General features: G+C 54.8%; 3 protein-coding genes across 3 annotated transcripts; 2 read left to right on the top strand and 1 right to left on the bottom strand.

Annotated features, from left to right (window-relative positions):
- Positions 1–1,366: 1,366 nt before the first annotated feature.
- Positions 1,367–7,582, top strand: M406DRAFT_284646 (uncharacterized protein; the record flags this gene model as incomplete). Its single annotated transcript, XM_040918581.1, has 2 exons — positions 1,367–1,395; positions 1,459–7,582. The coding sequence occupies 2 exons, from the start codon at positions 1,367–1,369 to the stop codon at positions 7,118–7,120; spliced, it is 5,691 nt and encodes a 1,896-aa protein (XP_040781059.1). The 3' UTR covers positions 7,121–7,582.
- Positions 7,583–8,051: 469 nt separating this feature from the next.
- On the top strand, positions 8,052–9,643 carry M406DRAFT_325565 (uncharacterized protein; the record flags this gene model as incomplete). The annotated part of the gene is made up of 2 exons (XM_040919997.1): positions 8,052–8,075; positions 8,159–9,643. The coding sequence occupies 2 exons, from the start codon at positions 8,052–8,054 to the stop codon at positions 9,641–9,643; spliced, it is 1,509 nt and encodes a 502-aa protein (XP_040781058.1).
- A 1,071-nt stretch (positions 9,644–10,714) lies between these two features.
- Positions 10,715–14,458, bottom strand: M406DRAFT_66536 (uncharacterized protein; the record flags this gene model as incomplete). Its single annotated transcript, XM_040925006.1, has 2 exons — positions 10,715–14,142; positions 14,194–14,458. The coding sequence occupies 2 exons, from the start codon at positions 14,456–14,458 to the stop codon at positions 10,715–10,717; spliced, it is 3,693 nt and encodes a 1,230-aa protein (XP_040781057.1).
- Positions 14,459–14,624: the final 166 nt, after the last annotated feature.

Raw genomic sequence — 14,624 nt, 5'->3', positions numbered from 1 at the left:
TGATGATTTGATGATTAGTTGATACGAACTTTTTCGAACCCAATATTGCCACTATTCAGATGATGAATTTTGATGGCTGGATGGAAGCAGAAGCGGCAGGGACGATGAAGATGTAAGGTGGCGCTAGGCAGAGCTTGTGTGGATCTGGCTTCCACTATCGTTATCAACCGGCTAATCATCAAAGGCTACGTGAACTAAAAGGAGCATTGGGTGAAGAAGAAAAAAAGGCGCGAGGAAAAGGTAGGCCTGACTGATGGCGATGGAAAGAAAAGCCAAGCCCTGAAAAATTTGGTTGTCCACAGGCGGCAGTACTTGCTGCTCTGGTCCCAGAAGTGGCAGACACGGGAGCAGGGGATGGCTCTTGCGCTAGTCTCCATTCAGCGGAGGTTGTGCAGGGAAGTAACGGTTGGGGCCAGTCCCACGCGATTATAAAAATAAGGATACCTTAGATATAGAAGGGCCACGCCCGCCCCTGGGGTGATTTCTCTCACAAGCTCGCTGCCGCTGCTGCCGCCGCCGCTGTGAAGCCTTGTTGTCCACAGATCGTGCCCAGGCCCAGGCCCAGACCCAGACCCGAGGCCCATAACCCAAATCTCAGCCCCAGACCCGCCGCGGTACTGCATGAAAAGGAAAAGAAAAAGCAACCAAGCTGGTACCACATCATTCTGCATTACAGCATCAGCAACCAACATTACCCGACGCGGCCCAGATCTCCCAAGGTCAACCTGCAAATCCACCTCGGCGCATTCCGCATGTCAAAGTTTCAGATCTCACTGCCAACTTTGTGTAGATTTTGATCGCGACGCCCAAGCACGACCACAGCTTTGCTTTTTTTTAATTAAAAAACCATCGCCAAACGCCACGAAAGAAAGGAAAGAAGAAAAGCAAAAACACTACGACTCATCTTCACACGGTCATCACTTTCATCTTCCTCAATTCTTCCTGCAGCCATCTGCAGCATCTCGACTTCCGGTTGCAGCGCCTGCTTTGGAAGAGTAGGTGCCTCACCGCCCCACAGCAACAGTTTGATTGGACAGCTTCCATTTTAGCCTCTAATCAACAAGTAAGCCTCTCACTCAAGCATCTCACTTCATTTCTATTCTCGAGCTTTGATGTTCAGGCAATGCATTCAGTCAGCACCAATCGCGTCATCACCTATCGGACCTTGACTTGAGATTTCTTTGAATTGCGCGTCTTCTGCAGTATTTTCTAACCATGTATCCCAGGTTCAGTCATCAACTAGGCTTCTTGCCTCTGAAACACCGGAAAAAGTGGATTTGATGGCTCCGTCAGCCTTGTCGCGTTGCCAGTAGCTTCTAGTCTTTTCTCAACTGCCTATTTGGTTCGCGCCATGATATAGTTCAAGATGGCATCAAGACTCGACCGCCTTGTGACGTAAGTTCCATCTCGTCATTGATAAACCCCAATTTGATGTGCTCTGAAGCTGACATTTCTCAGTATCCTGGAGACTGGAAGTACCCGTCTCATCCGGGACACGGCCGTGAACCAGCTTGCCGACTGGCAGAAGCATCAACCAGAGGAGCTCTTCAACCTCCTCTCTCGAGTGGTCCCTTATCTGCGACACAAGGACTGGGAGACCCGGTCAACTGCTGCTAAGGCCATCGGCAAGATCATCGAAAATGCAGAAGCTTACGACCCAAACGCAGATGAGGAGCCCGTGGCGCCCAAGAAGCAGGACGAAGACGACGGTGATGGCTTCGTCAAGAAGGAGGACAGGGAAGCGCCAACCCTCCTCGAGGATGACACGTTGAGTCTAGACACCCTCAACGTGACAAACATAATAAAATACGGCAGGGAACTACTACGAGGTGGCACCGTCGACTACGCACTCGGCGCATTGGATCCACAGGCCCGTCTAGCTCATCAAAAGAAGACTCTCATCGGTCGACTAGGTCTACTTGGCCGCATATACGAGGACGAGGAGTTGCCTGTCTCTCGTGATAGTGCCAGCCCCAGCACACCAGCCGACACGAATGGCTTCAACGGCAACCATCATGGGGCACCTGCGCCCCACTCGACAGAGGAGAGTGGCATGAGCGCAAGGCAGCTCAACGTTCTGAAGCGGAAGAGGAAGCGCGAAGCTCAGAAAGCTGCCCAGGGCAAGGGTGGCTTCGGCGACCTCTCGCTCCGCCGCGCAACCACCGCTGGGTCTGAAGGTTTTCCGGATGAGACACCCATGGCCGATGCCGACTCCAAGAAGAATGGCAAGATGGCTGATTACTTCAGCCTTGACAGGCCCACTGACATTGACGAAGACTCGAAAGTTGTTTCCGAGTACAAGGGCCCTATCATACCGATCAAATCGGAACTCGAGACAGACGTTGTCGTCGAAGGCATCGAGTGGCCCTACGAGCGGCTCTGTGATTTCCTCAAGATTGACCTTTTCGATCCTTCTTGGGAGACAAGACACGGTGCAGCCATGGGTCTGAGAGAAGTCATCAGGGTCCATGGTGCAGGTGCTGGTCGATGTCGCGGCAGGTCACGCAGCGAGAACGATGAGCGGAACCGGAAGTGGCTCGATGATGTTGCCTGCCGGCTATGTTGTGTTCTGATGCTGGACAGATTTACAGATTACAGCTCAGACACATCGGTGGCACCAATCCGTGAAACGGTGGGCCAGACACTGGGCTCCGTCCTGTTTCACTTTCCCGCAAATTCTGTGCATGCCATCTATCGCATTCTCTATCGGATGGTCATGCAAGAAGACCTGCCCTTGGAACAGCATGTCTGGCCCATCTGCCATGGTGGCATGGTGGGACTCCGATATGTTGTTGCTGTGCGCAAGGACCTCCTCATGGAAGACGGCGACATGATTGATGGCATTATCCGTGCTGTCATGAAGGGCCTGGGCGACAGAGATGACGATGTGCGTTCAGTCAGCGCTGCCACATTGATCCCCATGGCGAAGGAGTTTGTCACGCAGCGTCCAGGCGAGTTGAACAAGCTGATCTATATCGTCTGGGAGGGTCTCGCCGATCTTAGCGACGATCTGAGTGCCTCCACGGGCAAGATCATGGACCTTCTCGCCATTCTCTGCGGTTTCCCCGAAGTTCTCTCCGCGATGAAGACGTCGGCCAAGGAAGACGAGGAGAGGTCATTCACCGTTCTCGTCCCTCGACTGTACCCATTCCTCCGTCATACCATAACTTCTGTCCGTCTCGCAGTCTTAAAAGCTCTCATGACATTTGCAAAGTTAGACGCAGAGTCATCCCAGGGCTGGCTCGACGGCAGGCTCCTCAGGCTCATCTTCCAGAACCTCCTTGTGGAACGCGACCCGGAGACGCTCGAGATGTCCCTCGAGCTGTGGACTGCTCTCGTCAAGTCGCTTTCCCAGAGCCCAGCAGTGCTGGCAATGGAGTTCTCTTCTCACATCGCCCCGTTGATGGAGCTCTCGCTGCATCCCATCGGCGTGCAGCGCAACCCGATACCTATGAATGCAACATTGTTCCTGAAACCGTCGGGTGGCACCTATGCCCCTCTGGCAGGTGCACCACCGCCTCCACCACCACCCCGAAGATCTAGTCCATCAGAAGGGGGCGAGCGAGCCACGAAGCGGCGCAGAAAGTCCACCAAGGTCGAGGAGGCCATACCTTCCCAGTCTCATGATCTCGATGGACGCATGATGTCAGGTGATGTCGACCTGGTTGGCATGGAAACACCCGTGCGATCCCGGATATACACCGCTAGAGCTATGGGCATTATCATGTCCCGGGTACCTTCGACAGACCTGCAGGAGTACGACGCGAACATTCAGCGTGGTCTCTCTTCGGCGTTCTCATCCACCCAGCTGGCCGCTTGCATGATTGTAGATGAATATGCCAAGAATTGTGAGAGCACAGAACAGTGTTCCCGGTTTGGCCCGCTGTTGCAGCAGATGGTCGAGGGTGAACGGCCACCCTGCTATCGCGACCTTGTCAGCTATATCAAGGCAGTCCGCACACAGTGCCAGCAATTAATTAACCTGTTCCGCGACCACGGCAAGGTCTCCAGTGGCAAGCTCCCGGTACTGGCTGTGGTTGTCCAAGGCGAGGCCGAAGCAGGACCAGGAGCATTTTCGATCATCAACGCGGAGAAGGTGGTAAATGAGGACTATGAGAAGCTGAAGAAGGTCATGGCTCCCGGTCAGCGTCTTATCGCGAGCCAACAACTCGCCGAGGCCCGAGACAGTACCGCGGAGATGATTGTGGAGGCCAAGGTCAAGAAGGATGCCCGCGATGTACAAATCAAGGGCGCAGCAGCCTGTGCACTAGTGGCAATCAAGCTTCTACCGAAGAAGCCCAGCCCACTGATCAAGGCAATCATGGAGAGCGTCAAGAACGAAGAGAACCAAGAGCTGCAGTCGCGATCGTCATCGACCATTGCAAGACTGGTCCAGCTCTTCACCGAGTCTGGTCGTCGTGGTCCCGCTGACAAAGTGGTGGCCAACCTGGTCAAGTTCTCATGCATGGAGACAAGCGAGACGCCCGAGTTTGGGCCCAACGCAGGAAAGACGGACGATGTTCTTTCAATGCAGAAGGATGAGGACCGTGTCGATCGCCCTGATGCCGCGCAGTATGCCCGTGAGGCAAAGGCCGCACGCATCACACGCCGTGGTGCAAAGGAGGCACTGCAGATACTGGCCAAGACATATGGTCCCGAGCTGTTGGCTGTGGTGCCGAGCATTCGCAGCGCTATGGAGCAACCACTCATCAAGGCCTTCTCGGGCGATCTTCCTGCTGAGGCCAGGGATCCTGAACAAACCTTTGGACAGGAGATCGTCGATGCCATGTCGGTTATCCGTACCATGACACCCACAGTTGACGTGGCACTGCATCCATTTATCATGCAACTACTTCCCCTGGTCGCCACAGCTCTGCATTCTGAGCTCTCGGTCTTCAGGTACATGGCTGCAAAGTGCCTGGCAACTGTGTGCAGCGTCATAACGGTGGAGGGCATGACAGCGTTAGTAGAGAAGGTTCTTCCATCTATTAACAACCCTCTCGACCTCCATTTCCGACAGGGTGCTATTGAGACTATTTACCATTTGATCGCCGTCATGGGAGATTCCATTCTTCCCTATGTCGTTTTCCTCATCGTGCCCGTCCTGGGCCGCATGAGCGACTCGAACGACGATGTACGGCGCATCGCAACTACTTCATTCGCGACGCTGGTCAAGCTTGTGCCTCTTGAGGCCGGCATACCAGATCCGCCAGGTCTATCTCAGGAGCTGCTGAAGGGTAGAGACCGCGAGAGAACCTTCATTGCTCAGCTGCTGGATCCCAAGAAGGTTGAGCCCTTCCAGCTCCCTGTTGCCATCAAGGCTGAGCTTCGTTCCTACCAGCAAGACGGTGTCAACTGGCTTAATTTTCTCAGGAAGTACCATCTACACGGCATTCTCTGTGACGACATGGGTCTCGGAAAGACACTGCAAACTCTGTGTATTGTTGCCAGCGATCACCACGAACGTGCCGAAGAGTTCTCAAAGACAAGCAATCCAGACATGAGGCGCCTTCCATCGTTGATTGTCTGCCCTCCGACTCTGTCAGGTCACTGGCAGCAGGAAATCAAAACATACAGCCCGTTCCTCAGCGTCATGGCCTACGTTGGACCGCCCCCCGAGCGAAAGGCAATGAAGGACAGGCTCGACAAGCCAGATATCGTGGTCACGTCCTACGATGTTTGCCGTAATGACATTGACGTCTTGAGCAAGTACAATTGGAATTACGTGGTGCTCGACGAGGGCCATCTGATCAAGAATGCCAAGGCCAAGATCAGCATGGCGGTCAAGCAGCTGGCCAGCAACCACCGGCTCATCCTCACCGGCACACCAATCCAGAACAACGTGTTAGAGCTGTGGTCTCTCTTTGATTTCCTCATGCCAGGTTTCCTGGGCGCGGAGAAGATGTTTGCGGATCGTTTCGTCAAGCCTATCTCCGCGTCGCGCTTCAGCAAGGCCTCATCAAAAGAGCAGGAAGCAGGCGCACTCGCTATCGAGGCGCTGCACAAGCAGGTGTTGCCTTTCTTGCTGCGTCGCCTGAAGGAGGAGGTGCTCAACGACCTCCCACCCAAGATCTTGCAGAACTACTACTGCGACCTAAGCGATCTGCAACGGAAGCTCTTCGAGGACTTCAGCAAGAAGGAGTCCAAAAAGCTCGCTGAGGAGGCTGGTCGGGACGACAAGGACGCCAAGCAACACATCTTCCAAGCGTTGCAGTACATGCGAAAACTGTGTAACTCTCCCGCCATGGTGCTCAAGCCGGGTCATCCTAAGTACGACGACACGCAGCGCATCCTTGCAAAGAGCAATACCAGCCTCGAAGACGCGGTCCACGCCCCCAAGCTGACAGCTCTCCGAGATCTGCTTGTCGACTGCGGTATCGGCACCGAGGGTCCAGATACCAACGACCCGCTCTACCAGCCCATCAAGCCTCACCGTGCCCTCATTTTCTGCCAGATGAAAGAGATGCTCGATATGGTACAGAACACGGTCTTGAAGACCATGCTCCCCTCTGTCACCTACCTGCGGATGGACGGCTCGGTCGAGGCCAACAAGCGGCAGGATCTTGTCAATAAGTTCAACAGCGATCCATCATACGATTGTCTGCTGCTCACAACAAGTGTCGGTGGTCTCGGGCTGAATCTGACGGGTGCAGACACAGTCATTTTTGTCGAGCATGACTGGAACCCACAGAAGGACCTGCAGGCTATGGATCGCGCGCATCGTATCGGTCAAAAGAAGGTTGTCAATGTTTACCGGCTTGTCACTCGTGGAACACTGGAAGAGAAGATTCTCAATCTCCAGCGCTTCAAGATTGATGTCGCCTCCACGGTGGTCAACCAGCAGAATGCGGGCCTGGCTACCATGGATACGGACCAGATTCTTGACCTCTTCAATATCGGTGATGCAGGACCAGGTCTGATCCAAGAGAAGCCCGAGAAGGGCGGTCCAAGTGGCAGCGGCTTCGAGGGTCGTGAGGAGGACATGGTGGATGTGGAGACGGGAGATGTACGGCAGCCCGGCAAAAAGGCGGCCTGGCTGGAGGACCTCGGTGAGCTTTGGGATAACAAACAGTACGAGGAGAGTTTTGACCTCGATGGATTCTTGAAGACTATGCAATAAGGCAGATGTTTTTTCTTTTCTTCTTTGAATATCGTTACTACCACTTGCAAGGTGTGGTCAAGAAGAAGGAAGAGAAGAGAAGAGAAAGATACCAAAAACTGGTTCCGGGAGTTTTTTTTTTTTTTTGGTCAGGGAAATAGGAGGCAGCAATCATATGCAGATGGAGTTGGCAACGGTGGTATCTTGAGGCAGTCGGATGGCGGGGGTTAGGGCGCCGGTATGATAGGACTTTGGAAGAGCGGTTTAGCAGGAATTGATTGATCTTGAGGGCTCTTTTTTCATACTAATTCTCTAGGGCTGATGAGCAAGGCGTTTGAAATGGTTCTTTGTATCATCATGTATTGACTTTTGTACAGCAATGAATGGGGTGATGAAAAGGAGTCTTTTCGGGGCAACCATATGTTTGTTTGCGGGACTGAAGCTATATGGAGGGTGGTAAATGAAATTCAAAAGCTGCTGTACAAATTCTGCTTTCTGAAGCATACAAGAGGCATTTATCTAGGCCGAGGCCACATACTTGTTATATTCTCTCGTTCATGGTTTGTCTCGGCTTCTTGCGAAAAGTAAACAAGTACTTGTTGTCTGATACTTTCCTGCTTTAAGGCGCCACTGTAGAGGAGGAAAGGGGGGCAAGAGAGAGGGGGGGGAGGGGGTTGGAAGGGCCTGAATGTGGTAAGCTTAAGCTTGTTTCCAGTGGGACGGGCCCCACCAGAACTACCCCTCCAGAAGCTTCGGAAGTGGCACACGGACAATTGATGACATTATAACTGCAACTTTAGCCACACAGCGAGGTTGTGTTCATCCATCACCCTTTCTCACACCACCCAATCTCTTTCCCCTCGAACCGTCTTTGCTGGAAGAATCTTCACATAGATTGACCTAGAAGTCATTCCCAAAGGGACAGAGAAAAAGAGAAGAAAAGGTAGTCACGATGCCTGTGGACTATAGCAAGTGGGTAAGTCATGGCAATCCAGCATCATCGCTGCGAAGCAAGCAAGCAAACAAGTCACAGCTGACACTAAACCTCGCCTCCGACAGGATGCGCTCGAGCTCTCAGACGACTCCGATGTCGAAGTCCACCCCAACGTCGACAAGCGATCCTTCATCCGCGCCAAGCAAGCGCAGATTCACCAGGAGCGCGAGCACCGGCGGCTGCAGATCGTCCAGTTCAAGTACGAGCGCCAGATCAACGATGCGCTGATCCAACGCATCACTAGCCTGCTCAACGCACTCAAGTCCCACGCCTCAGATGTCGAGAGCAAGAGCAGGAATCCCGGAGAGATTGCCTTCGCCGCCGTCATGGAGAGCGCGGCGGGCCTGAAACCCGAGGACGACCAGCCTCCGCCGCGCCCCGAGGGCCTGCCGCGGCCTGAGGGGGGCGAGACGATGCCGACGTACAGCAAGATGATGGCGACCTTACTGGACCAGGTGAACACCGCGATGGAGGAGAAGAAGGTCAAGCAGGAGGGCCGGTACGAGGCTATGGTAGCGGAGATCGGGGAGCACCTCGACAAGGTCACAAAGCTGCAGGGGGAACTGGTGAAGAAGCTAGGCGAGCTGGAGAAGGAAGAAGGGCGCAAGATCACGAGCGAGAGCATCCATACGGGCTTTGACAGCTCGCATGTCAACAAGTCGGCGCCCGGGCAGAAGGACAACACCAAGCTGGAGCTGCTGAACCCCAACTACGCTGCACCCTCCGCAGCAGCAGGGACCTCGTCGTCCAAAGGCGCACCAGCAGCAGCGGGGGGAGAAGGTGACGACAATGATGACGATGACGATGAGCACGTCGATGCCTCGCCCGCCGCGAAGCAGTTTGCCAGTATCAAGAACGGCGACTACACGTCCTCCATGGCCTTCCTCAGCAAGAATCCGCAGATCCTGACGGAGAAGGAGACGGACGGCCTGCTCATCATGGCCTTCGACGCCCAGCTCGACAACAAGGACGACTTGGCACGGCAGTGCGTCCACCAGGCCCTGCTGCTGCAGTACTGCCGCGCCCTGGGACGGGACGGCGTCGCGCTATTCTTCAAGCGCATCATGACCAAGGGCCACCAGGCGCAGGATATTTTCTTCAAGGACGTCCAGGACACCTACCAGAAAATCAAGGAGCGCGCCGCCGAGATCAACAAGCAGCGCGCTGCCGGCGCCGCCGAGGGCCAGGGCGTCGAGCAGATCCAGCTGCACGCCGTGGAGCCGGGTACGGTGATTAACATCCGGGTGCCGCCAGCCGACAGCCAGGACCCCGAGATACAAGAGGCCAGAAAAATCTTCGAGGACTTCAGCCCCGACATGAAGAAGGCGCTGGCGACTGGCAGTCTGGACGAGGTGAACACCGTGCTGGGGAGGATGAAGGTGGACGAGGCCGAGGACATGGTGGGTAAGTTGGACGCCGCCGGCATCCTGTCGCTCGAGCAGGAGATCATCGACGCCACGACCGAGGAAGGTGAGGCCCAGTGGAAGCAGCTGGCGGAGCAGGCCAAAGCCACGACGGACGAGGAGGTGTATGCGCCTGATCCGGAGTAAGGCTCTGATGATACTGGAGCTGCTGCAATTGTGGGGAGAGAGAATTCAAGGTCCAATACGACGAGGCTACTTTTAGGATTATATTAGCATTGGCGTAAGACCGCATGGCAGGTAAGACCCAATCGCCGTTCACTTGTGTGAAGAAAGGAACTGTGCTCTTGAGTTCTCTCCGAAGATACTGACTCCTGTCATCTCTGTCGTCAGCTGGAGGATGATTGGATTCCACATTCAGTATGGCATCCCGTCTATTGTACACCCCCGAGCAAGGCGTGGGGCTGACGAGCGTCAACTCCAAGTACATTCAAGGAAAGAGATACCACAGTCGATTTCAATGATTGCAACACCCCGTGCGATCGAGACAGAACCCACCACCACCAGGGTGATGTGACCTCTTACTCATATGGTAATCTTAGGCAGAGCAACATTTCATGTGATGACCGTATAGCTTATTTCCCAATTCATCGATGTTGGTAAGAAAAGAGACCTGGAATACTCACAAGGTCTTTCATTGTAGAAGAACTCTGAAAACATCTGAAGATAGGGCTGACCGTACCCATTCTTGTGTGCGGAGATGAAAGATTTGTGTAACTGGGTGGATTCGCACTACGGCTGTATAATTTAACTATGTACCGAACCCGAGGCTGAATCCAACCATCATCGCAAAACATTTGCGAACTACTACTACGTCATCGAACAATATTTGCGTCCTGTAGGTTGATGTATGAATGGAAGGGATTCGCGCACAAGGGTTGTTGGTTAGAATGAAGCTGTGTCTGAAGAGAATCGCGCGTGTCGCCTCAACCCTCCCCCCCGGGGGGCGGTATGGCCCAAGCAGATCCTCTCTTTTGTCTCTCTTTCCTCTCTCTCGCGCACATCCAAGACGTGCTGTGATTACCCAGTTCAGATCCGCTCCCACAGTCAAACGCTTGAGATTGTCCAAATCAGCGTCAAGTCCGCCACAAGGTCTTTTTCCGAGTATCACAAGAGAGGTTGGAATGGTTCGCATGCGTAAACACCACGCCGCGCTCTTAAATCTCAGTCACGCCGCCAACACATCCCGAAAAAATCACATCACTCCTCCTCGCTGACATCGACGTTGTTATCGGTCAAGGGAAGGGTAAGTCCGTCGTCTATGTCCTCTTCGTTGTCCGAATCGACCACCTGAGCCTCACCAGTCTTACCCGCCGCAGCTGTAGCCTTGGAAAGAATGGTTTGGACACCTCGAGAGGTGTGCGCCTCTGTCATGTCCATGGCAAAGTCTATCTCGGTATCCATGGGGCCCTCGATCTCGATCTCGACGACGCACACCCGAGCATGGACAAAGGGCCACGCCCGACGAGAATTGGGGCCATGGAACGGCTTCGGAGGACATTCAATCTCGGCGCACTCGCTGTCCAAGTCCAGCTCCTTCATCTGCTCCGCCAGACTGGGTAACATGTTCTCCTTCCAATGATCCAAGGCGTTCAGATCACAACCTGTGGGCTTCCATGCGATCCTCGCCACAGCAAGCGCGCGCTGGTTGGCCGTGTGCAGGTCCGTGAAGGAGCCGTATATCTTTGTCACGAGCTTGCAGCTGGCGTATGGGTTCCTGGGGTCGTCGTCGGTGCCTGCGGAGAAGGGAGTTGGTCCACGGCTCGTCTTATCATTCTGAGACTCCATAGGCCTTTTGTCGTTGTTGTTGTTGAGACTTTCCGAGCCAGCAGTGTCGTATTCTTGGAGGTCTATGTGGGAGTCCGCGTCCGCGTCCGAAGACACATAGGATGAGAACAAGTCATCGTGTTCATCTTCACCTTCCTCAGGATGGGTCTTCGCCTGACGAGGCGCAGGTCCACAGGCTGGCAGTGCCCTCAGAGCTGAACGTAACTCGTCGCCCTCAAGACCCCTGGGTTCGTTCTCCTTCTCAGCGCCGTCCATGGCTTCGGTCTGGGCTGTACTTTCGCGATTGCCGTCAGGAGCGACAGACTTGTCTTCCTGTCGCTGGTCCCAGAGCTTCCTCGCCTCCTCATCTCTTTTCTCCGCCTCGATGACCGACCTGGGGATGAACTGAAACTCAAAGACATCATAGCGCTTGCGATAGATGTCCAGAACATCCTCGTCCACCCACTGGTTGCGCAGGACATCTGGGTCCATGTCGCCCACCAGTGTCTTCTCCTTGCGTACCTGGACATACACGTACTTTCCGTCTCCTCGTTTTTTCATTCCGAAGAGCAGGCCATTCGCGTACCAAGTTTGCAAAGACATCGTCCGCCGCGCCTGGTTTCTGGAGTGTTGCCGCGGTGGCGCCGACATGTCATCCAGCAGCAGCTTGGCATAATAATTGGCCGAGTCAGACTTGCCAAATGCCCTCGCGCGCATCATGGTGTCCTCGTAGGCCACACCCTCGTCGATCGGCTGGCTGAGATACACACAGTAGGTCACGATGGCCTGGCCCGGCTCGAGTGCCTGCGAGGCTGGGACCCCTCGCTGGGTTGAGCCAGCAGCAGCAGCAGCAGCAGCCTCGCCATCTTGTCCGTCCTCGAGAAAATCAACAGGAGGAAGGCCCCGGTTTTGGCTCTGGGCCTTTTTGAGCATCTGCGATTTCTTTTTCTCCATATAGCGGTCGCACTTCTCACGGATGAGATGCTCCTTAAAGTCGTGCGTCTTGCTACTTTCTCTGAACTCCCGTTCCACTTCTGTTCGGATGGCCCGCATTCTTTTGGCGATAACACGCTCCTGCGTAATCGCCTCGACCCGCTCGCGGCTAGCAATGTTCTGTACGGCCTTTGCGCGCGACTTATGACTCGGCTGCGATCTTCTGAATTCCGGCGGCAGCGCATCAGTCAGAGCTGTGGTCTTCTTCTCGGCATACTGCTTCTGGAGAATCCTCATGTCCTTGGCGGCATTCGCGATCTCGTCCCCTGTGATGCGTGACGGTCTTTGAGACGCACGCTTGGGGACACTCGAGACGTTGAGGTTGTTCTGTGCCGCCTTGGGCTGGACCAGGCTGTCCTGTCCCGCTAGGTGGGCGTCTTCCAGTCTTTGAAGCCTCTGGCGACCCAGCTCTGTCAGCTCACGTGTCTGTGGCTGGTTGGCAAGCTCACGCAAAGGCTGACCATCTTGTCTGGGAGGAGCTGGGGAGGCTCGTGGTGTGGGGCGCGTGTGGTCGCTGGCGACGTCAGCCTGTCGTGAAGATGTCTTTGGCGGCCGCACTGGAGGGCGAAGCACAGTGGGACGCTGCTTCGGAGGACGTTGCATCTGGGGCCGTGGCTCTTGGGCTCTCGGCAAGCCAGCTTCGGCTTGTTGTCTAAGGTGGTCGTTACCAGCAGTGGCAGCCTGCTGTAAAAGTGAGATCTTCTGCGGCTTCACCGGAGGGCATGCTTCTTGAGCCTTTGGCAGTGGGACCTCGGCCTGAGAGGGATCGCTCCTGTGGCAGGCTTTTTGGCCTGCGTGACGAATCTTTCCATCACGCGCCGCGGGGAGATTCGCCAGCCGCTCCTCTCTCATACCGCATTGAATCTCCTTGAGACCCTCTGGCCTCGAAAGACTGGTGATTCTTTTCCACTTATCGTCGGATGGCTCGGTGTAAACTGGCCGTTCCTTAGGTCGCCTCTCAGGGCCCAGATAACCTGTGAGAGATCCGGACTTAACGGTTCCAACAGATATGGTTTGCGGTCCCTGCTGAGCCCCTTTTTCTTCTGCTATCGGATATTTGTTGGTGGCATGGCCCCTTGGGACGCCAGGTCGTCTTCGTGCAGTACTACTAGTAGTACTGTTGCAGTCTGGCTGATGGTCGCCTTTGAGCGTAAGAACAGACGGGCGCGATGATGCAGAAGCAGAAGTGCCTTTTGGACTAGCTTGATGACGGATGCCGTTGTCTGTAGGAATACTGGGGGACACTTTTTCCAGAGCTGGCCTTTTGGCAGTCGTGTTCTTCTGCACAGGCACAGTTCCTGTGCTGGATGCCCGGCGCAGTCCTTGAAGTTTCCCTGCATGATGGGTTGAACTGTTCTTCTTGAAGATGGACTCGGTCAGACGAGCTTTGGGGGGCCCCTGGACGACGGAGGAACCCGGCCCAGTAGCCTTGACTGTGTCTCTCTGTTGGTTGCTGGGTGTGCTCGAGATAGTTCCAGGGGTCGTCTTCATCTTGGCCTGGCCACCTTCTTGCCCGGGCTGAGAGGGAGTTGAGTCTGCGTCATCAACGCTGTCGCCCTTCTTCTGTTCGTCGTTGGGTTTATCTCCTGTTGCTGCGTCCACGCGACACTTCTTTCGTCTGTCTTCCTTTGAGCCCTGGATTCCGTCTGGCTTGACATTCGGAAACCACGAAGCTCTACGCTTTTTGGAGGAGGACTCTTGTTCATTCTCGACCCGCTTGTTGTCTCGAAGAGCGACATGAGGCTGGCCTGGCGTAGCTCGCACCGACGGAGACCGATGGATGGTGAAGAACTTGGCGCCCTCCTTCAGACGACATCCAAGGAAGGATTGGAAGGCCTCGGGTGTAGGGGGTGTACGGCGACTGAGGGCTTCAGGTTTAGGTACAGTGTGGTTACTAGGCTCGTGCTTATGGCTCTTACATTGAGCCAAAATTGCACTCAACGTCAGTGAATCATCATCGTCGTCAGCGTCGTCCACGTCGTTCGGGTTAGGCAGGTCGTCGCTCGGCTCTGCCACGCTGGGGCTCACGTCGGACGACAGACTCGGGACGGCCTCTTCTTCAACGGCCACTTCGACAGAGGAGTCTTGAGAAGAGGCGAGGTCGGTGAGGTCGACAACTCCACCGCCACCAACATCACAAGTTCCTCCAGATGGATCTAGATTCGGAAAGTCCGCGAGGTCCATCTCGGCGGCTGCGTTGTTGTTAGTTGAGCGATACGTTGGACAGCAAGACAGGAAGAATGCGTTGTAAACGTCCTCTTCTGATTTTTGAAATCTCAGAAGAGGTCCTCTGAGGGAAGTATTCTAAGGCAGAATGAGAGCCCTGGAAGGGGAGGACGTGTGGAGGCGG

Source organism: Cryphonectria parasitica (assembly GCF_011745365.1).
Source record: "Cryphonectria parasitica EP155 unplaced genomic scaffold M406scaffold_1, whole genome shotgun sequence".
Lineage (NCBI taxonomy): Eukaryota > Fungi > Ascomycota > Sordariomycetes > Diaporthales > Cryphonectriaceae > Cryphonectria > Cryphonectria parasitica.
The sequence above is the reverse complement of the archived record's forward strand: the minus strand, read 5'-3'. Positions and strand labels throughout refer to the sequence as shown.